Genomic DNA, 21,897 nt, shown 5'->3' on the forward strand with positions numbered 1-21,897 from the left:
CCCTGCAAGTTGTTTGGCTTCTCCCAGGCTCAGTTTCTCCATCTATAGAATGGAAAATGGGGATGATAACCTCAGCACTTACATCACAAAGTTGTTATGAGGAGCAGTCTATTAATCTATGTAAATCTCAAGGCAATAGGAAAATGCCCATTCCTCCAAGCACCGCATGATGGGGGGCAGTGAGGCGCAGTTGTAAAAAACATTGGATGGGGAGTCAGAGGACCTGGGTTCAGAGTCCAGGTTGGTCACTCACTGACCGTGGGACCTTAATTTCCCTAAGCCTGTTTCCTCATCTGTAAAAAAATGAGGAGCTTGCACCTGACGGCCTCTGAGGTCTCCTCCAGCTCTAGCTTGGAGCCAATGGACAACCTCCAAAAGGGAGCTCAGTACCCCAGCAGAGAGCTGGTTTATTCCAACAGTAACTCAAGAATGCTGCCAGCGGCACTCTGTGGGCACCAACCAGATCATGAGAGTGTGTGTGTGTGTGTGTGTCGGGGGGGTGGTTAGGGCAGTCTGACCTCTGGTTCTGCGAGAGAAATGAGGAGTAGCCTTCTGGGGGAAGGAAGATCATTACGGTCAGACTTCCTTACCCTGGAGCGCATTAGAGGAGACGTGGCGGGAAGAGCCCAGGTCACCTCCTCATATCTCCCTGCCTGCCAGGAGGTAGGAGGAACAGGCTGAATCTCCCTTCACTCCTGGGTGCCTGGCCAGGAGGCCTCCTCTCTTTTCTCACCCTTCTCTGGGAACAGATGGGGAGCGAGGCAGGCCCAGGATGCCCCGTCCACACACAGGCCTCCTTCCATCCTGAGGAGTTGCTACAGCAACGCATCATTTCACCTTCCATCTCTCTCTGTGAAGGCGTCATCTAGTATAATCTAACTCTGTCTCTGTTTCTCTCTGCCTCTGTCTCTCTGCACCCTTCATCCCTCCATTTTTTCTCTATCTCTCCTTCTCCATTCTCTCCCTCACTTCTCTCTCTTGACCTTTCTCTTCTCTCTTTTTCTCTTTCACGTTCTCTCTTTTTCTTTCACTTTTTCTCTTTTACCTTTTCTCTCTTTCGCTCTCTTTTTCTCTTTCACTTTCTTTTTCTCTCTTTCACTTTTCTCTCTTTCACTTTCTCTTTTTCTCTTTCACTTTTTCTCTCACTCTCTTTTTCTCTTTCATTTTCTCTCTTCGCTTTCTCTCTTTTGTTGTCTCTTTTCACTTTACTTTGTCTGTCTCTCTCCTTTTCTCTTTCACCTTCTCTTCACTTTCACTTTCTCTTTTTCTCTCACTTTCTCTCTTTTTCTCTTTCACTTTTTCTCTCTTTCTCCGTCTCTTTTTCTCTTTCTCTCACTTTTTCTCTCTCTTTCACTTTCTCTCTAACTTTTTCTCTCACTTTCTCTCTTTTTCACTTTTTCTCTCTTTCGTTTTCTTTTTCTCTTTTGCTGTCTCTCTTTTTCTCTCTCTCACTTTTTCTCTCTCTTTCACTGTCTTTTTCTCTTTCACTTTTTCTCTCACTTTCTCTTTTGCTTTCTCTCTTTCTCTTTTGTTGTCTCTCTTTTTCTCTTTCTTTTTTCTCTTTCACTTTTTCTCTCTTTTGCTGTCTCTCTTTTTCTCTCTCTCTCACTTTTTGTCTCTCTCTTTCACTTTTTATCGCTTTTGCTTTCTCTCTCTTTCTCTCTCTCATTAATACTCTCACCACACCTCTTTTCCGCCCTTTCATGCCATCCTTATGCTTCCTGTTTGATGCTGCTTTGCGTCAGTGAAGTCTGACAGGGTCCAGGTAACCAATTGGACCTTTCCCTGAAATCCCTTGTACTTGCTAGTATAAGCTGCTTGAGAGGCACCTTGTATTTGTGGAAGGGGGCCTTGGGGTTCAAACCCCACATCAGATACACACTAGCTATGGACCCTGGGCAAAGGACCTTCTATACAGTATCTTTTTCCTTATCTGTAAAAAGAAGTCCAACTCAATGGCCTCTGGGGTCTCTTTCAGCTCTCAACCCATGATGATCCTCATTCAGTACTCCTGTCTGTTGAGGAAAACTGTGCAAGTCTTTCTGAGAGCCACACCAATCTAACCCTTGATTGGGCAAAGGAAGAGATCCCAAGAGTGACCAGCTAGGAAGGGGAATTAAGCTTCACCCAGAGTCCTTTTCTAGAACAGTGTTTGCCACACAAGAGGTCAGTATCTTACTTGTAAATCAAACCTGTCTAAGACCTCATGGCAGGTCCCCTAACAGAGGAGGGGACAACGGCAGATCCCTTGAGGCTGGGTGTTCAGGGCTGCAATGAGCTTGACCTCTCAGGTCCCACACTAAGCCTGACACCATTATGGTGAGCCCCTAGGATCAGGGGGCCAATAAGCTACTTAGGGAGCGGTGAACCCACTCAAGTTGGAGACTGAGCAGCTCAAAGCTCCCATACCGGTAAAGAGTAGGAATGGACCCATGAGTGGCTGCTGAGATTGGGAGACCAAAACAAAACAAATACCTCATATCCAGGGAAGCAACATTTCTAATACGGGAATTAAAGCATGAAACAGGAAATGCTTCTCAATACAAGCTTCTTCCACATGTCTGGCATACCATGTAAAGATGCCTTTCTCATTCGGCCTCCACACAACTCCAAAGAACTACTCACCATGTCATACGTAGTGACGATCTTTTTTAAAACCTCCGGCACTATCCCTTGCAACTCCATTGTGGGGTACTGATCATTGAGATTCAGTACCACCAGGGGCGTGTTGTCAGGTCCAAGTAAGCGTGTCGATACAGCCAGAATGCACTGCATGAGGTTTGCTACAGAAGAGAGTCCGCATAATTCTTTGAATGAAACTACTGCATTCTGTTGAAGAGAAAGAAAGGAATTACTTTACAATGAGCAATGATTTCCCATTCCTCCTTCAGGCCACTTCATGCCATGCTCGAATGGCCTGGCATAATGGTCATTAACAGAGCCATGAGCGAACTGGACAACAATCATTTTATCCAGAAAAGAAAAAAAATTAAATGGCTATTTTCCAAAGTAAATGTGGTTATGGATGTTTGTAACCGGAACTTATCCAAAGCACAGAAAAAGGCAGAGAGGCAAAATTCTTCCGGAGAGCATGACCTCTCCAGACTAAAGTTCACAGCAATGCTAATATTGACATACAACTGTGAACACACAAAAACTAGCTCCTATCTACCTTCAAGGGGGGAAAAAGTGTATTAAAAGAAGTCAGTCCCTGTTTGAAGTGCCAAATATGCCACAGGGGAAGGTGAAATTAGTGTCATAGAAATCTGAATCTCACCTGGTTATTTCCTGCAATAAACAGATAAATACTTGGGCCAGCGTTGGCTCCAATTCCAAATGCTCTTTGAGCAGGTGGTTAGCCGGTGACCCCATCATGGGCATACAGCCCAGAGAGGCATAGCCTTGGCTTTCTGAGCTAACTGAGCTTCCTTCTAGTCCTCTGGACACTATCATTTTTGTTCCCAAAGGTCTTTGGGTTCTCCTTTAGACCACTCCAGGCATATCCCAAACATCTCTGTTAAAGAAAACTCAAGCATACTTGTAATGAGACGATGAGAGACAGAGCATGGGACAGTAGAAAGCATGCCAGACCCGAGGAAGAGTCTTGGCTCAGAAACGTAGCCAGAAGACATTGAGCAAGTCAGCTCTCAGCTTTCTTATCAACAAAATGGAGATGATACAACTTACATGACCTCCCATCGAAGTATAGCGAGGAAAGGGCTTTGACAGTGGTAGAGGTCTATACAAATGTGAGCTATTGTTGTAATCACTTTTATACTAGGTATCCCCAATACCTAAAATACTTAAAACTGTCCTAAGACTTTTGGGACACCAGAATAATATTATGAGGCACCATGGGATAGTGGATAAAGGGCCCGACTTGGATTCCAGACCACCCGAGTTCAGTCCTATTTCTGACATACATAATTGCCCATATAGGACCACAGATAACCTGATAAACCTCTTCAGGCTCCAGGCAACTAAGACTCTAAGTGACAGATAGGTTGCCCATCTGCATCAGTGAAGGGCCTTTCCATACTAGAAATTCATTACACAAGTACGGGACATCTTCCCCCAATATCACCACTAAGCATCATCATAACAAATTCTTAGTATTTAAAGTTATAGTCACAGACTGCCATCAACAGGGAAATTATCTAACCTCTCTGGGCCTAATTTTCCCATCTGTAAAATGAAGCATCATCATAATAAACTCCTTGTATTTAAAGTGGTGCTGGGGGGCCAACATCAGTGGGGAAGTCACTTAATTCCCCGGGCCTCAGTTTCCACATCTATAATATGGACTGGATGGCCTCCGAGTTGAAAATCTATGGCCCTATGACTCTGAGCCAGGAGAGGTAATTATGAATGAATGTACACATAGGGGTGTCAATCTGAGCAGGAGTTGGCAGCTACAAGCGAGGGTACAAGAAAGAAAAACACATTTAACAACAGCCCACAGAAGTGAGTAATCATTGTGACTTTTGCCAATTACCCTTGTTTTAGGGAGGGGGTGACTAAGTAATCTTTCTGAATTATTTTTCACCGATTCTTATTGTCACATTTAATATAAGCATCAAACTGATGCCTGAATCTTTCTGCCACCTCCGCCATACATCATCTAAGGCCCAGCCTGAGTTACGAGATGCTCATTACCAAGTCGCCCACAAAATGATAAAATTTTCAGCCACAATTACTCTCTAAGCCTGTCTACTGTGTGAAAAAGGAGCAGCAAGTTATGTGGGTAGAGGAAAGATTTACTTTTTTTGCAAAATTAAATCTCTGCCCAGTTTACCTGTCCAGGAATTCTTGACTGTCCTCCATGCTCCCAACTTAATCCTGTGAAAACTAATAAACTCCCATCAATTGAGTGAACCAGGATTTTCCCCATTTGTCTGTTTCTGGACAACTTCCTGCTACTTGGATCCCTGGAAAAGCTACAGAGATAGTGTTCAAGGAGGTCAGCATCCCGAACGGACACATCATTGCATCAGGGAATGGCACACTGCATCCTGTGGTCATTTATGGCTAATGCTAGATCAAGACATCATGCTCCAAGAAAAGGTGGGTGTGCTTTTATTGCACGTTCCCTCCCCCCCCTTTTTTTTTGGATCAACCCTTCAATTTCACTGGGTTAGAGAATTCCCCGTGAGACGATTCCCTCTACCAATGCAGAGTTGCAGTTTAAGAGGCATACAGAATTGCCTGGGGGCATTGAGAGTTACATGGCCAACTTGTGTCAAAAGAGACACCTAAACCTAGGTCTTCCTGATCCCTGGCTTGGTTCGCCATCCATTATACCACACAGCCTCATGTTATATTTTCCCTCTAAGGGAGGTCAAATAAGATAACATTCTCCAACTACATGAGAGTGTGCACGGCCACCAATGAGGACTAAGACTGATGGTTGATTTGGCAGTTCCATGGAACCATAGCCCTCCAGAGCTACAAGGGACCTTAGGGATCATCTGTTTCTTTCCACACATTTTACCAACAGAGAAACTGAGGCTTAAAGAAGTCACTGCTTAGCCCAGGTGCCTGGTACACAGTAGACACTTAATAAATACTACTTGATTGAAGAATTAACCTAAGGTCACAAAGGGTACAAGAAGCACAGTCTCAAGGCTAGCAAGGGGTATAAACAATTAAGGAAAACATGTGGAACCCACAGAGCAGATTTTACTAGCCTGTAGAATTCTTCCCATTGTGGTCGTTTCGTTGTGTCTATTATTTTAAGGTACCTAACCTTTCAGAGAATACGATTGGCCAGTGCCCAGATCTTTGGACTTTTTTTATCCTCCATAACCCCCGGTACTTACTAATTATAAATGACATTTAAATGGCACTTTGATGTTTGCCAAATACTCTACATGCCTGATTAGAGCCACCAGTTACTCAACGAGGAAGGTTCTACAGATGTTCTTATCCCCACGTTAAAGATGGAGACATTGAAATTCTGAGAGACTGAGTCACTTGACCACAGGACCATAGATTTCGAGCTAGGTGTCATTAGGCCTCATTTGACAGATGAGGAACTGAGGTTCAGAGAAGTGAATTTTTGTCCAAGACCACCCAGGGAATAAGCATAAGACCAAAACCTGAATCCATGTTCTGTCTGAGGTATCGTTCAATCTACAAGTCTCATCAGGGCCACACATTTAGTAAGCCTCACAGGAAGTACTGAACTCAGGCCAAGTTGAGCATCCATCCACCGGCCATATGGTAGTTGCTTAGTAAATAATTTGTTGCTTGATTGCTTTTTAGACACCATTATATTCTCCACATAGGCAGTCCTTATCTCCTACTATAAACATAGATACCTTATAGTCTTTATTTAAACAAATGAGTGTCTATTTTTAGATATTTAGAGAGTCTTCTAAAACAATCTTAACAAACCAAATGAATCCATCAACCAACAATTATTTCCTGAACTCCTACTCTGTACCCATCCAGCATGGAATCCATTATAGAAGGCACAGGAACATCACAGGCCCTGTTGCATTTCCTGAATCGGCTGTGTTCACATTAAGGAACATTTACAGACATCAAGGCAGAAACAACATCTCTGTTTCTCATTTATATCTTCATAGGGGAGGAAAAAAGCTCTATTAGCAAGCTTTTGTGATAAAAGACAAGACAAACACTTGTACCAAGAGTTAATTATTCTAACATATCATGCATTTTCAGCACAAGAATATTCAATTGCAGTTTTAAAAATCTGATTGATGGGGGATAGTATGTGATTAATGCAAAATATTTTGAATGCAATTGACATTTACAAATCATTTGGGTCTAGAATATGCATAGTAATTATGTAAACAATATACACCTGAGAGCTCTGTGGAAACACCAAAGGTTCGATTTTTAAGAAACAAGAAATGTACCTGCATGTTCTCTCTCAAATCTGTGGCATCCCGTATAGGTGGCTGGGCATTCTTGAATACTTCATCTACTGTTTTAATCCATAAGGTCCTCAAAGAGGCATATTCCCTGGATTTTTTCCCTTTCCTTACAGAAAGTCCCCTCTTGTGAGGTTTCCCTCCTCCCCTCCTGTTAGTAATAGCCACATGAACAAATAAAGATGCATGAGGCAGAACCTCCCCAGTTAAAGACTGCAGTGGAACATGGCGGTAGCCAGTCTGTAAACACTCAAAGGGAATTGTGTACTGCCCAATAAACTCATCCCCAATATAGTCATCATCCAATACTACAAAGCGCACCATGGCCAGTTCTGGGAGGTTGATCTGAAATTCAAAACTTTCGTCAAAAATGGGGGTGTCTCCATTCTGATTCACAGTTTTTGTCCTCTGTTCGGCACAGTCCGCGGGGATTCCGTGGATCTCCACGTAGACGTAAGGATCCACCACATCCCCTTTGGCACCTGAGCCTTTGGGCTTGGGGAAGTTCTGCCCGCTGATGATTTTGATATGGAGGAGCTGCGGTGACACTCCAGGGACAGAATCTTTTGTGTTTGCACTAAAGAAGGATACCTCCTCCCTCATGATGGCGGGCCGCAGCACATAGCCGCAGTTCCCGTTCTGTCGAAACCAGCCGATGTTCAGGTCCATCATCAAACCGGGAGTCTGAAAGTTCATGGCGACGATTTGACAGCCGCACTTCCAAAAGTCCTGAGGGTTCATGTTGCTGGAATCAATCCTCATGGGACTGGGGAAGACTCTGGCAAGAAAACGTTTGTTGTAATTGACAAAATCGCCTGGATTTTCATTGGCATATTTGCTAGCGAGCACTTCATTAAAGGAACAAACCTCCCAGTACTTCTGAGCCTGAAAGGACACTTGGAACTCTTTAAACTGAACTGATTTGCAGATGCTCACCAACTCAGAGAGGTCTTTGCAAAGCTGAAATCGTTTCACAGGCACCACGTTAGTCTGCTCCACATTTTCTTTCCCTATTCTTTGAGACATCTCTGCTCCTTCATCTTCATCGGTAACATCTCCCTCTAACCCAGGGCAATTGGTGGACAGTTTTTTTGCCTTAATGAGTATTTTCCCTTTTAGGACGTCAGGAGATGGCAGATATGATTCTTCCGTGTTGGGTGATGTTGTATAGAGTTTGTCTCCCAAAATTTTCTTCATGTGTTGGACCATTACCTTTTGCTGTTTAATCGAACAGTGGTTTTCTAGACACAGAATAAGAGGGTACTCTGAAGCAAAGAACGCATACTTGTTAATGATATCAATCACGCTTCGGAAGACTATCTGCGAGGTCATGGTATGGCCTGTATAAATTACAGGTTCATTATCTGGCCCGTCCCACACATCTAATTCAACACTCCGACAGCCCATTTTAAGAGCTCGAATATACCCCGTGATATCCGATGGGCCTCGGAACTGGTCTTCTATCAGGTAGGTATTATGAGATGAATTTATAAAGTAATGGGACAAAGGCTGCTTCATGTCCTGACAGACCTTCTTGTGCTCCGGATCAAAAATGTAACAGTCGGGGGACATAAGGTAATTAGTGAAGCCATCTATGGAGAGCCAGCCCCGTTCTTGACCCTCTTTGGACGGCTCATATTTGTGAATAATCTCAAGGCTGACTTCTTCATCGATGTGGGCCACACCTTGCTCTGCCTCTAAAAACATCATAAGGTCCTTAGTATCAAGGAATTCTTTATTGCTCGAAAACTGAACTAAAAGGAAATAAATTTCAGGCCGGGTACAGAGCTCGTGGAAAACCTCAGCAAATTCTTCCTTCGTCACTTCGGTGCCCGTTTTGTCCTTAGACTTATGCAGTTCTTTGAACTTCAGCTCAATTTTGCTTGTTTTTAAGCCAGGGTTAAGGTTTTTGATGCACTGCACAGCACTACATAGAGACATGTGTCCAAAATTATCTACATCAACTTCACTAAACAATTGCGAAACCCAAGAAGTCCTCATGTTGTCTTGGCTGCTCTCTATCATGTCAAGCGTATGCTTTCCATAAGAGATGAGGTATCGCAGCCCCGTGACCCAGATGTTGGCCACATCAGCAGAGTTGGCAACCAAGTCGAGTGACTCATAATTCTCTCCATAGATCACAGAAAACGCACAGTCTTCAGAGATCTGGTCGGAAATACCATTGCTGCGGAAAATATCTGTATTTTTTCCTGTTCTCACTTCCTTGATTGACTTAATGTCAATCTTGGCTTTCTCTGAGTCCTTCTTGGATGGTTCCCATCTCAGAGACTGCATATCAGCATCTAAGAGAAAATATCGGTGGTAAATTCTAGAGTTGGAGCGAACTTTCTTGAGTTCTGAGCCTTCAACCATTGAATTGATGCAGTCACTAGCACTGCTGATCTTCTTCTCTGTGGGCATGCTGCTAAATGACACTGTCTTTTTCCGTTCTCTTTTCTGTTTGGTGCCATCCTGGGGGAAGAGAGGGAAAAAATAATCCATTTTAGTATATTTGGATAATAGATGCATTTGTTTTCTCTGCTCTAGGCTGGGAATAAAATGCTAAGATATTTTCTTTCCTAAAAAATAAAATCGCCTTTCACTCATTAGACCCGCTATGCCTTGGGCAGTAAACTGAGATATTCATTAACTTCTAATGATTATAAAAGCAACGCAAGAAGGGTATACATCACTGACAGGTATGAATTCACTCTTAAATTGATGCTCAATGGGATGTGTCAGATAGCCCAAGCTTAGCTGTAGCTGCAGGGAAATCTTTTGTGGCTACTCCTGATCCATACACGGTATCCAAGGGTTGTTCTGGAGGCTAGAGAGAAACCCATATCAAAGGGTATCATGTCAAGCCAGGAGCAAAATGAAAGGAGGGAGTACCAGGAGCCAGAAGTTCTCTAGGAGAAATCCCAGACTCTCCAGATTTCCACATATCTGGATCATTCATGGTTCCATGAGTTATTTGGATATATGAGATTCTACTTCAGAAAGGGGAAAGAGAGAGGAAGAATGAAAGGAAGAGAGAAAGGAGGAGGAAGGAGGAAAAGAGAGGAAAAAGAGGGAGAGGAAGAAAGAATAAGAAGGGAGAGAGAAAAGGGAGACTGAGTAAGAGAGGGAAAGGAAAAGAAAGAAAAAGAAGAGGGAAAGAGGAGGAAGGAAAGGAAATGGAGACGGGGGAGATGGAGAAGACAAGAAGAAGAAGAGAGAAAAAGAGTAAGAAGGAAAAGAAGAGGGAGAGAAGGATGAGGAGGGAGAAAGAAGAAGAATGAGAAAGAAATGGAAAAGAGGAGGAGGCAGAGGGAAATAGAGGAGGAGGATGGAGGGAGAGTGGGAGGGAGAGTGGGAGAGAGAGAGAGAGAGAGACAGGTCACAGGGAGGGAGAAAGGGAGACAGAGACAGAAAGAGACACTGAGAGACAGAAAGAAGAAATAGAGACCAAGAGGCAGAGAGATACAGACAGACAGAGACATAGATTTCTTCTGGAAGTCCTTCCCAGCATTCAAATTCTACTGCTTGACTTCAGCAAAGAGTATTCTGCATTTACAGAAGGCCCATGGAATCATGGCACTTCCAGTATTCCTGTAATACTCCTAATAATAATACTCTAATTAATGAGATCTGTGGTCTCATTAATGTGAATAATGCAACTCCCCCTGCGTAACCTGTGTTACCCTCTTCCATGTCCTTCCATAAATTCACCCCAGGGGCCCACCCAAAGTGCTAGGGGCCTTCTGCCCATTCTTTAGACATTTCATGGATAGGGTATAGCACACAAGCTGTCGGTCAGTTCTCCCTCATTCTTGCTACATGACTGGAGTATCGCTTTACAGACATACAATTCTCCGGCTAGACTCTTCACTCTCCTCCCTCCACATATCCAGTCCTTTGCCATACCTGGCCATTTCTCCCTTCTCAGCCTTTCTTGAATCCAACCCCTCCCCTCCACTCACAGAGTTACCAACTTAGTTCAGGTCCTCATCACCTCTCACCTCTCATTACAACTGCATCCTAACTGGTACCCCTCCTGGTTCTGCTTCCAACTTTCTCGACTTTACCCTGGAACTTCCCTTGGTACCTGGGTCCTCCTCACTTTGGAACATCCATTTGCCTCTGTGGTCTTCTTCCTCTAGAACTTCTCTCTCCTGTTCCCACTGGGGACCCAGAGCAGGCAATTCCCTTCCTGGATCTGTTCCCCTAGATGTCTTTGATACCCCGTCATTCATGTGAGTTCCCTGCCTTACCCTCTTTTCCGCTACATTTTGTGAGGTATTTTCTCCCATTAGAATATAAGCTCCTTGAGGGCAGGGACTATCTTGTGTTTGTATTTGTGTCCTTGGTGCTTAGCACACAGTAAGCACTAAATAAATGTTTGTTGCTTTGCCTGCTTCAAGTCTTTCCTGACTCACGTCCATCCTAAAACACACCTAGCCAGCGATTTCCCTTAAGTACACATCTGGCCACATCCCTCTTCTCCTTAACAAACCACAGTGGATCCCTGTTATCTCTTTGGATTTTAAAGCTCCTCCCAACCTGGCCTCAACTTATTTGTCCAGGTTCATTGATCTCACTCTCCTTCCACCACCGCAATCCAGCCAAGCCAGCCTACTCTCTGTTCCTCACACAGGACACTGTCTCTTGTCCCCATGCCTTTCTACGGGCGTTTCCATGGGCCTGGCACACTTCCCCTACGCCTCCACCTCACAGAATTTGCCTTCAAGATGCGCCACCTCCCACATGAACTCTCTCCTAATAACCTTTTCCCCAACTCTTATTGCTCTCCCTCTCAAAGAATCTTATACTTAACTTTCATTGTTGTTGTTGAGGTGTTTCGGTCGAGTTGACTGTGACCCCATTTGGGATTTCTTGGCAAAGATACTACAATGGTTTGCCATTTCCTTCTCCAGCTCATTTTACAGATGAGGAAACTATCGCAAACAGCGTTAAATGATTTGCCAAAGGTCACACAGATAGTAAGGCCACATTTGAACTCAGGTCCTCCTGACTCCAGGGCCAATGGTCTATCTACTGGGCCACCTAGGGGCCCACTTGTGGTTAGCTACTTTGTATTTATTTCCTTTATATTGATTCTGCCTATACTTACTGTCCTTGCTGTCTCCCCAGTTAGAATGAAAACTCCTTGTGAGTAAGGATCGTTTCAGTCACTGTATTTGAATCCCCAACACCCAGCCCAATACTCGACACATAGTAAGTTAAGTGTTTAATAAATACTCGCTGGTTGCTTCTCTGATGACATCCTTTGCCCCACATCCCTGGGTAACGCACTACAGCTTACTCAAAGCCACCACAGAACCCCCCACTGCCCACTGAGGTCACCCTCGGCGTCTTTTCTTTAGAAACATTGAATTGCATTGTGAGTAGCCATAAGTCACCATTGGAAGCAATCCAGTATTATCGGGTCATTAAAATTACCCAAAGAGAAACTGGGGACTACAGAGATTTCTAAAGTCCTTCCAAATTATGGTGTCTTGTTTAGTTCCAAAGGCAAATCACATGGTTCCCTTCCCCCAAACTCGTATACACATTTTCCTGTCTCCAAATGTTGATTTATTAGTAGGCAGAAATCATCTTTACCATAAAGAACATTCTTTTAAGCTAAAGATGGATGGATGATTTCAAACATTTAAAAAAAATTAACTTACAAAAGCTATTACCTTTTAGTTTAAACATGAAATCTGTGACAAGTTTTCAATCACAGAACTGAATTCCATTTTTTTCTCACTGCTTTCACATTCAGAGTGTAAGGCATGGGCAGGAGTGGGGGATAAAATCTGGAGTTACAAAGTCATACTAAAGGAAAGTATCATGGGCCCAGAGGGGGAAAAAGCACATGCAGTCAAATATTATACTAAGATCACTCTAATTGTCCTAGTCTGGATATAACCAGTTTAGAGGAAAATCTCTTTCATCTATATTTTGAAAAGCTATTATTCTCCCCTCTATGGCTGAAATTCAGAACTGCTCTTACTTTTTGAATATATACAATTTCATAAGCAAATTGCATCAGGTAATTAAATTCCAACTGACTCTTATGAGTATCATTTCCCTCAAAGTTTCACAATGAGCAATAGAGGTATCTGTGATTTGGATACTAAGACATAAGGCATAAAAGCCAGCGGTAAAAGTACTTTAAAAAACAACAACTCTGTCTTCAGAGACAAGAAAAGCAAAAAAAACAAGGGTCACTCTGGCCACAAAAACACATTTTATTAAAATGGCTCCAGATCCCTGAAGCGTGCACGGTGTTTTAAATGTTCAATCAGGTTTGCATGAAATTAAATCTGTAATCAGCCCTAAGTGAGGGCATGAAACTCCTGAACATGGAAATTCACATTTTCTAGAACAGAGTGACTTTATTAAAAAGCAAGATGAATTCAAGGGGAAGCTCAGAAATGAGACAATGCCATAATAGGCATGAGAACGTCTCCGTGCATTATGGTTTCCTATAAAAAACTGAAAATACGGGCATTGGGAATAATGAAAAAGGAGTCACAATAAGATGAGAAATCAGTTAGGAAAATAAATCTTCAAGTCTTTACTAGCCATAAGCTTTTTGCCATAGTATTATAATTTCTGTACTCTAGCCTTTTAGATATACCATTGCAAAGACCCAAGGCTTTTTTGGTCAGGGTCTTCCCTCTACTGATGAAATCATCGAGCCCCCTGTGAGGACTCACGCTGGAAATCTGCTACAACTTGAAAATAAATCATCTTTCAGCCAGCCTGGGGATTAACTAGTCTAAACAGAGTTCATTATGAGCCCTCATTTGAGCCTTTTAAGTATAGTAGGTACTCAATAAATGTTTACTGGTTAATTGGTTACTTACTGAGATGGGGTGGGGTGGACTCATGACTTCATTAATTTAGAGAAGTCCCAATGTAGAAACCTTTTCTCTTGGTACAGACTGATAATTCACCTGTAATTTACAGTCTTCTGGAGTTGCCAGGGGGCACTGGGGGATTAAACAACTTCCTCTTGGTCACACAGCAAGTGTATGTGCTGAACTTGATTCCAGGTGTTCCTTCTCACCAAGATCTGCCCTCTGATCAACCAGACACATTATCTCTCAAAAATACCCCCCCCCCCAAAAGAAGTATGGCCAATAGAACATTCCACATGAAAAGATCTTTTTCCTTACTGGGAAATATATTCAACACATCAACATATTTTGTAAGAGAGCAAGTTATATGTGCTTTGTGCCAGGCACAAAGTGGGCATTCAAGAAATATTTGTTGACTGACCGATATCTGGCCTATCTTTTGTTTTCTTGCAGTTTCTTCCCCTTCACCTCCTTGGTGATCCAGCGGCAACGACCTCCCTGACATTTCTTGAACATGACATTCTCCCTCCTGATCCGGGACATTTTCACTGGCTGTCTCCCATATCTGGAATTCTGCCCCCTCCCCCTCTGCCTCCTGGCTTCCCTGGAGTCTCATCTTTTGCAAGGTCTTTCCCAACCACCATTAAACGTGAGTCTTTTAAACGTAAACGTAAACCTTCCCTTTGTTGACATCTCTAGACTACCTTGTAAGTGTCTTGTTTGAACATAGTGCTTGACATGTTGCCCCCATAGACTCTGAGCAACTTGAGAAGGGAGACCATGTTTTTCCCTTTCTTTGTACCCCTAGTGCTTAGCACAGCTCCTGCCTGGCACATAGTAGGTACTTAATGAATCCTTCTGGAGTCAACTTAATAGGGAGGAGAAACATGTTCCCTTCACTTACAACAGATAAAGGATGCGTTCAGACTCCATAAGTGGTACCTAACCTAAGATAACGTCATAAGATAGTACATAGATTGGTGGGACTGGCAACAGCCAGAGTCTTCTAATCTGCTACAAACATATTCTTCTAACTTAAATACACACATACGCACATTTAATTATATGTATTTTAATGATGCAGGTAAGTGAGTAGAGCACTAGGCTTGAAGTCAGGAGAACCTGAGTTCAAATCTGTCCTTTGACACTTACTAGCTGTATGACCCTGGGCAAGTCACTAAACATCTCTCTCTGCCTTAGTTTCCTCTTCTGTAAAATGGAGATATAATAACAGTACCCACTGCTCGGGGTTGTTGTGAGGATCAAAAAAGACAATCATTGTGAAGTGGCATTTGCTTATTCCCTCTAACTATATGCTGGGCATAATAAGGAGAAATTTCCATCTTATCACAATTCCATGATCTACATCCAGAAGGTATCCCTGAATTTTTATAAATGTCTTATTCTACACTCCAGAATATGCTGGTAAATGTTTAACGACTGGCACTCTGGAAAAATAAATGTACACACAACACACTTTTAAGTTTATTCTGCACTGCTAAGGTTTTCTCCATCATTTAAGTCTAGACAATCAGCAAAAACAGTAAATCAAGCCCTGATTTGCAGTGTCTGCAGATTTCAGAGATATAACTTCTCACACTGAAAATTCAACAATCCCCTCCCAAGCCAGAATATGAGTTGCTTCGACAAACCCCTGTCTACACTAAAAATTGGTATGTTTTTAAATTGTGCATCATTCAACTCTTTCAAAGACCAACATATAAAAACCTAAGACCTGGAGAAGTCATGATCATTTAAATTATTCTCTAAGACAAGCTTTTCATCTTTTTCTGTCATGGAAACCTTTGACAGCTTGGTGAAGCCTATTAACCTTTTCTCAGAAGGATTTTTAATAATTAAAGAAAATGCTAGCATTCAGTTAGAGGTTAGTGGAAAAAAAAGATGTGATTTTTCTTTCCCATCCAAGTTTATGAAATCCATTCACAGAAACTCAAATTAAGAAGCTCAGTGCTAAGAGAACTGGGGTCCACAAATGAGGGTGGCTATCATGTTCGATCTTTGTATCTCCATTGCTTATCATAATACCCTACATATGATGGGTACCTCATAAACGTCTCTGCTATCACAGACTCTCAGAGTTGGGAGAGATCCCAGAAGCCACCTTATCCAACCTACCTACTATATGACTTTTCATTAGATAACACTTGTCTCTATTTGATGTGTAGCCCAATAATTACAGGACCTCCCTTCTCTATAACTGCTTATTTGAGTGATGTGACCTTTCATATCCGAGCTCAAATTCTATGTCCTCCATAAAGCCTTCCTCAATCCCTCCAGGACTTCGGGAACTCTATGAATCCACTGGAGTACACAGTGTTATAGGGTTTATTTTACAAGGTTTATAGCATCCATGAACATTAACTAATTTGAGCCTCATGACAATCTTTGAGGTAGGTAGGGTATAGCATGGCTCTCAATAAATTCTTAGAACATAAATGTCACTTAGTGACCAGACCAACCCATATACTGTAATCTAACCAAAAATATTACCCTCATACATGCGAATTTGTACTCATATGTATTTGAGGCAGCTAGATGGTGCAGTAGATAGAGTACAAAGCCTGGAGTCAGGAAGACTCCTCTTCCTGAGTTCAAATCCAGTCTCAAACATTAACTAGCAGTGTGACTCTGGGCAAGTCACTTAACTCTGTTTACCTCAGTTTCCTCATCTGGAGCTGGAGAATGAAATGGAAAGCCATTCTAGTATCTTTGCCAAGAAAACACCAAATGCAAAGAGTTGGACATGAATGAAAAATGATTGAATGACAACAAAACAGGGATAGTAATAGCCCCTACCTCCCACAGCTGTTGAGAGAACCCAACAAGAGAACCCTTGTGAAATGCTTAGCACAGTGCCTGGTACATTGTAAGCTCTACATAAATGTTAGCTATTATTAATATCATCATTATTTTCAAATTGTTATCTCTCGAGTTACAGAATGTGACTCAATAGTGCTGCTAAAGAAGTCCATAAAGCTGTGATTCATGCTAGAGTAATATTCTTTCCTTTCTTTATCTATTTTAACTCCACAGAGTCCTCTCCCATCTATTGCTGTATCTGACCTTCACAACATCCTTCTGAGGCCCGACAGGATCCTACTTATTATTAAAATAGATGAATATAGTGAGTAAAAATGGAACCTCCTCTCACTTTGCCAACCAAGTCCTATAACAATGAAAAACATATAATGAAAAACCATTTGTTAAGTAAAACAAGAGGTTAATTCAGTAAAGTGCAAATATAAAGATAAGAGCTGCTTAATAAAAGTAAACCAAAATATATATTAACACGATTTATCCATCCACCTATCTATATTTATCTACCAGTCCCTCTCTATCCATCCATCCATCTGTTATCTACCTGTACATCCATCTACCAATCCAGATATCTATCTACCATTCATCTCTCCATTTATCTATCTCGTCTGTTGGATAAGGTGACTTCTGGGGTCTCTCCCAATTCTGACATTCCACGATACCAGAGACTTTTACAAAGTACCCACGATATGCAGAGTATTATGATAATGGAGATACAAAGATCGAACATGATGGCCATGCTTCTCTTAGCGCTGAGATTCTTAACTTGAGTTTCTGTGAATGGATTTCATGGGGTTTGTAAACTTGGATGGGAAAGAAAAATGAATGTTGACATTTCCTTTAATTATTTAAAATCCTTCTTCTGAGAAGAGGTTGATAGGCTTCACCAAGCTGCCAAAGGCTTCCATGACAGAAAAATATGAAGAGACTGTCTTAGAGAATGATTTAAATGATCACAACTTCTCTAGGTCTTAGGTTTTCTTGTGTTGGTCTTTGAAATAGTTGAATGATGCATAATTAAATTCCTCCCTCTCTCCCCCCTCCCTCTCCCTCTCTCTCCCTCTCTCCCCCTCCCTCTTCCCCTCCCTTGCCCTCTCTCCCCCCCCTCCCTCTCTCCCCCCAATGCATCATTGAACTGAATCCTGAGAAGTTGGCTTCTGCTATGTTAGAGGGCTGCATTTCATCTCATGTGTAACCGCTCATCATCAAAAGGTGATGGGTGATGACAGTCCGTGGAAAATACATCTGGCCCACTAATTCCTTTCCTCTAAGTTAACATGATTTGTCAACAGAAGAAGGAATAAAAGCCAATGACCTGAGTCAGCAAATGATAGTTTTAGTGAAAATGCCAATCCTAGGCTTCCAAACTCCTGGGTACCTTAGAAGACAGTTATTTTCTGCTGTTTCCCAGTTGGGTACGTCATAACCTGGGCAACATAACAAATCATAACTGATTTGCTTGGACTTTGTCATTTAAGACCAATCCCTCTGATTGCAATCAGAATTGAAATGCTGCTCAAGTGCCACCTTCCCTAGGGACATTTTCTGATCCCCCAACTGCTGGTGCCCTCCCTCCCCAACTACCTTGTATTTACTTTGTAGTTATTCCATATATACTACTATTACTTAATTTACTCTATATATACTACTACCACTGCACGTACCAACTACTAAAGCTTAAAACTGCACAAAGACTTTTGGACCACCCTTTATGTGTTCATGATATCTCCCCAAAGCAGGAGAAGAAATAAGAGAAGTAGCATTTATATGGGCTTTAAGGGTAGCCAAGTGCTTTACCCTGCGCCTAGCACAGTGACCAGCATGGAGTAGGGAGGTATTCGGTAAATGCTTGTTGGTTGATTATGTTAGTGATTTGATCAGGATCAGTGTCCTATGAGCAGCCAAACTGTTTCCAAAATAATCCCTTTAGCAAAATGTTCCATCTTCCAACCTGATTTGAGTCATTGGTGCAAACAGCGGGGGGCTAGAGAAAGGAATGCCTGTCCTTTAACACACACACAGAAACTGTAGGCTGGCCTGTTCTTCCATTCAATCACGCTAACTTGGAATGAAAGAATGACTAATTCAGGCTGCATTGGAGATCCCTTGAAGGATTTTCCAGACAGCTTCCAAGCCTTGACATGCCTCCCAAGAACACCAGAAACAGACCCCAGGATGGAGGTGGCCCTTTTGAAGGTGCTTTAGAAGGATGAGCACATTAGGCCTTAAAGAAAAACAGAAATAGTCAACTACTGGTTATCTGTCCTCAAGGTAGCGGCCTTTGCTGGAAATAATACAAAATGTGAAAGATCTGCCATGGTTTTCTGCACAATAAGGCACCCTTCCTTCACATGCTTCACCATTTCCATTTACCTATCTCTTCAAGTGCCCTTCCACCAAAGAAGTGATAAATTTTTCAGCCATATTGACCCACAAAGCCAGCTATTAAGTAATCAAGGGGGAGTTCTCCTACTGACAAAATTGTAGGTCCTTGAAGGACCATAAATGATTTCTCTGGAAGAGGTACTGTCCCTTTAAGAATTATACACCTCTAAATTCCCCAGGCCTTCTAAAGAGATCTTTTGGCAAAGGTTCCAGGGACTTCTTGAGAAATGTCAATCAGCCTGAGTGGAAATTCAAAGGGCAGAAGATCAGGGAGAAAGATTTTCATTGCTCTTTAAAATCAGAATGACAGATTATAAAGAATTAAGTCTTCAAAAGGAGCCTTGGGGGGAAAAATGAAAATGAAGTTTTTCCCTTTAAAAAAATCCAAATTTACAGCAGGGACCTGTATTCATGCAGACCTTGAACAATACATCTTTATGAATCTTGGCAAAACTAACCAACCCAATAGCTTGTGAATATCCCATCTCATGAATAATCCAACATCAGAAATTGAACCCATAACCCATAACTGAGCCCTGGAGTCGGGAGGACCTGAGTTCAAATCCAGCCTCAGATACTTGACACTTACTAGCTGTGTGGCCCTGGGTAAGTCATTTAATCCTGACTACCTGGGGTGGGGTGGGGAGGAGAAGATAAGTTTTCAAAGAAAGGAAATAAAAGAAAACAACTCCTTAAAATAGAATTGGCCAAATGGGAAAGGAGATACAAAAGCTAACTGAAAAAAATTTCCTTAAAAATTAGAATTGGGCAAATGGAAGCTAACGACTCTATGAGACATCAAGAATCAGTCAAATAAAATCAAAAGAATGAAAAAATAGAAGATGTAAAATGCCTAATTGGAAAAACAGTTTATGTGGGAAATAGATCCAGGAGAGATAATTTAAGAATTATTGGACTAAAAAAAAGCCACGATTGGAAAAAGAGTTTAGATAGTATCTTTCAAAAAATTATCAAGGAAAACTGCCCTGATATCCTAGAACCAGAGGGTAAAATAGAAATTGGAAGAATCCACGGATCACTTCCTGAAAGAGATCCCAAAATGAAAACTCCAAGGAATATTGTAGCCAAATTGCAGAATTATCAGGTCAAGGAGAAAATACTGCAAGCAGCCAGAAAGAAACAATCCAAATAGCAAGGAGCCGCAGTCATTACACAGGATTTAGCAGCTTCTACATTACAAGATCAGAGGGCTTGGAATATGAGATTCCAGAAGGCAAAGGAGCTTGGATTACATCCGAGAACCAACTACCCAGCAAAACTGCACATAATCATTCAGGGGAAAAGATAGAAATTCAATGAAATAGGGACTTTCAAACTTTCCTGATGAAAAGGCCAGAGCTGAAAAGAAAATCTGATCTTTAAATAAAATACTTCAATGTGATGATATTTAAAAAAAAATAAAGGGTGAAAAAAGGATTGTACTGGGAGAAGAAGAAAGGGGGAGGTAGAACAGGGCAAATTATAACACATGAAGAGGCCCAAAAAGACCTACTACAGTAGAGGGAAAGCAGGAGAGAGAGGAGCGTTGTTTGAACCTTACTCTCATTAGATTTGGCTCAAATAAGGAATAACATACACACTCAGTTGGATATATAAATTCATCTTACCCTATAAGGAAGTAGGATGGGAAAGGGGAAAGAAAAGGGAGGGAGGCTGATAGGAGGGAGGGCACATTGAGGGAGGTGGTGGTCAGCTTCTGGGATAAGAACTCACTATTTGAAAAAAAACTGTTGAGAAAACTGGAAAATAATATGGCAGAAACCGGGCATAAACCAACATCTCACACCTTATGCCGAGATAAGGTTGAAATGGGTACATGCTTTAGACATAAAGGGTGATACTGTAAGCAAATTAGGAGAGCAAGCAATGGTTTACCTGTCAGATCTATGGAGAAAAGAAGAATCTATGACCAAATAAGATAGAGAATATTATGAAATGCAAGATGGATAATTTTGATTACATTAAATTAAAAAAGGTTTTGAACAAACAAAACCAATACAACCAAGATTAGAGGGAAAGCAGAAAACTAAGAAACAATTTTTACAGCCAGTATTTCTGATAAAGGCCTCATTTCTAAAATATATAGAGAACTGAGTCAAATTTATAAAAATAACAAATCATTCCTCAATTGACAAGTGGTCAAAGGACATGAACAGGCAGTTTGCAGACAAAGAAATTAAACCTATCTATAGTCACAGGAAAAAATGTTCTAAATCTAATCTATTGATTAGAGAAATACAAATTAAAACAACTCTGAGGCACCACATCACACCTATCCAATTGGCTGATACGATAGATAAACATTGGAGATGTGGGAAAATAGGAACACCAATGCATTGCGAGGGGAGTTGTGAACTGATTTAACCATTTTGGAGAGCAATTTGATGCTTTGCCCAAAGGGCTACAAAACTGTACACCCTTTGATCCAGCAATACCACTACTAGGTCTGTACCCCAAAGAGATCGCAAAAAATGTAAAAGGACCTACATGTACAAAAATATTTATAGCAGCTCTTTTTGTGACAGCCAAGAGCTGGAAATTGAGGCTATGCCCATCAGTTGGGGAATAGCTGAACAAGTTGTGGTATATGAATGTAATGGAGTGCTATCCTACTATAAGAAATGATGAGCAGGCAGATTTCAGAAAAAGGAAAGACTCCAAGGAACTGATACTGAGTGAAGTGAGCAGAACCAAGAAAACACTACCCAGTAACAGCAACATTATGAAAAGACCAACTTTGATAGACTTAGCTCTTCTCGGCAATACAATGACCTAAGACAATTCCAAAGATTTGGGATGGAAAATGCTAACCACATTCAGAGAAAGAACTATGGAGTCTGAATGCAGATCGAAGCATACTATTTTTACTTTCTTTTTTCCTTCTCGTGATTTTCCCCTTTTGT

General features: G+C 41.7%; 1 protein-coding gene across 3 annotated transcripts in view; it reads right to left on the bottom strand.

Annotated features, from left to right (window-relative positions):
- Positions 1–21,897, bottom strand: part of PLCL2 (phospholipase C like 2) — a 227,761-nt gene that overhangs the window by 84,883 nt on the left and 120,981 nt on the right. For all 3 annotated transcript variants that reach the window (XM_036761542.1, XM_036761543.1, XM_036761544.1), the window contains exons 3-4: positions 6,885–9,371; positions 2,626–2,829 (exon numbers count right to left, since the gene is read on the bottom strand). In XM_036761542.1, the coding sequence (XP_036617437.1) occupies positions 2,626–2,829; positions 6,885–9,371 (2,691 nt within the window). The remainder of the gene's footprint in view (positions 1–2,625; positions 2,830–6,884; positions 9,372–21,897) is intronic.

Source organism: Trichosurus vulpecula, chromosome 5 (genome assembly GCF_011100635.1).
Source record: "Trichosurus vulpecula isolate mTriVul1 chromosome 5, mTriVul1.pri, whole genome shotgun sequence".
Taxonomy (NCBI): Eukaryota; Metazoa; Chordata; class Mammalia; order Diprotodontia; family Phalangeridae; genus Trichosurus; species Trichosurus vulpecula.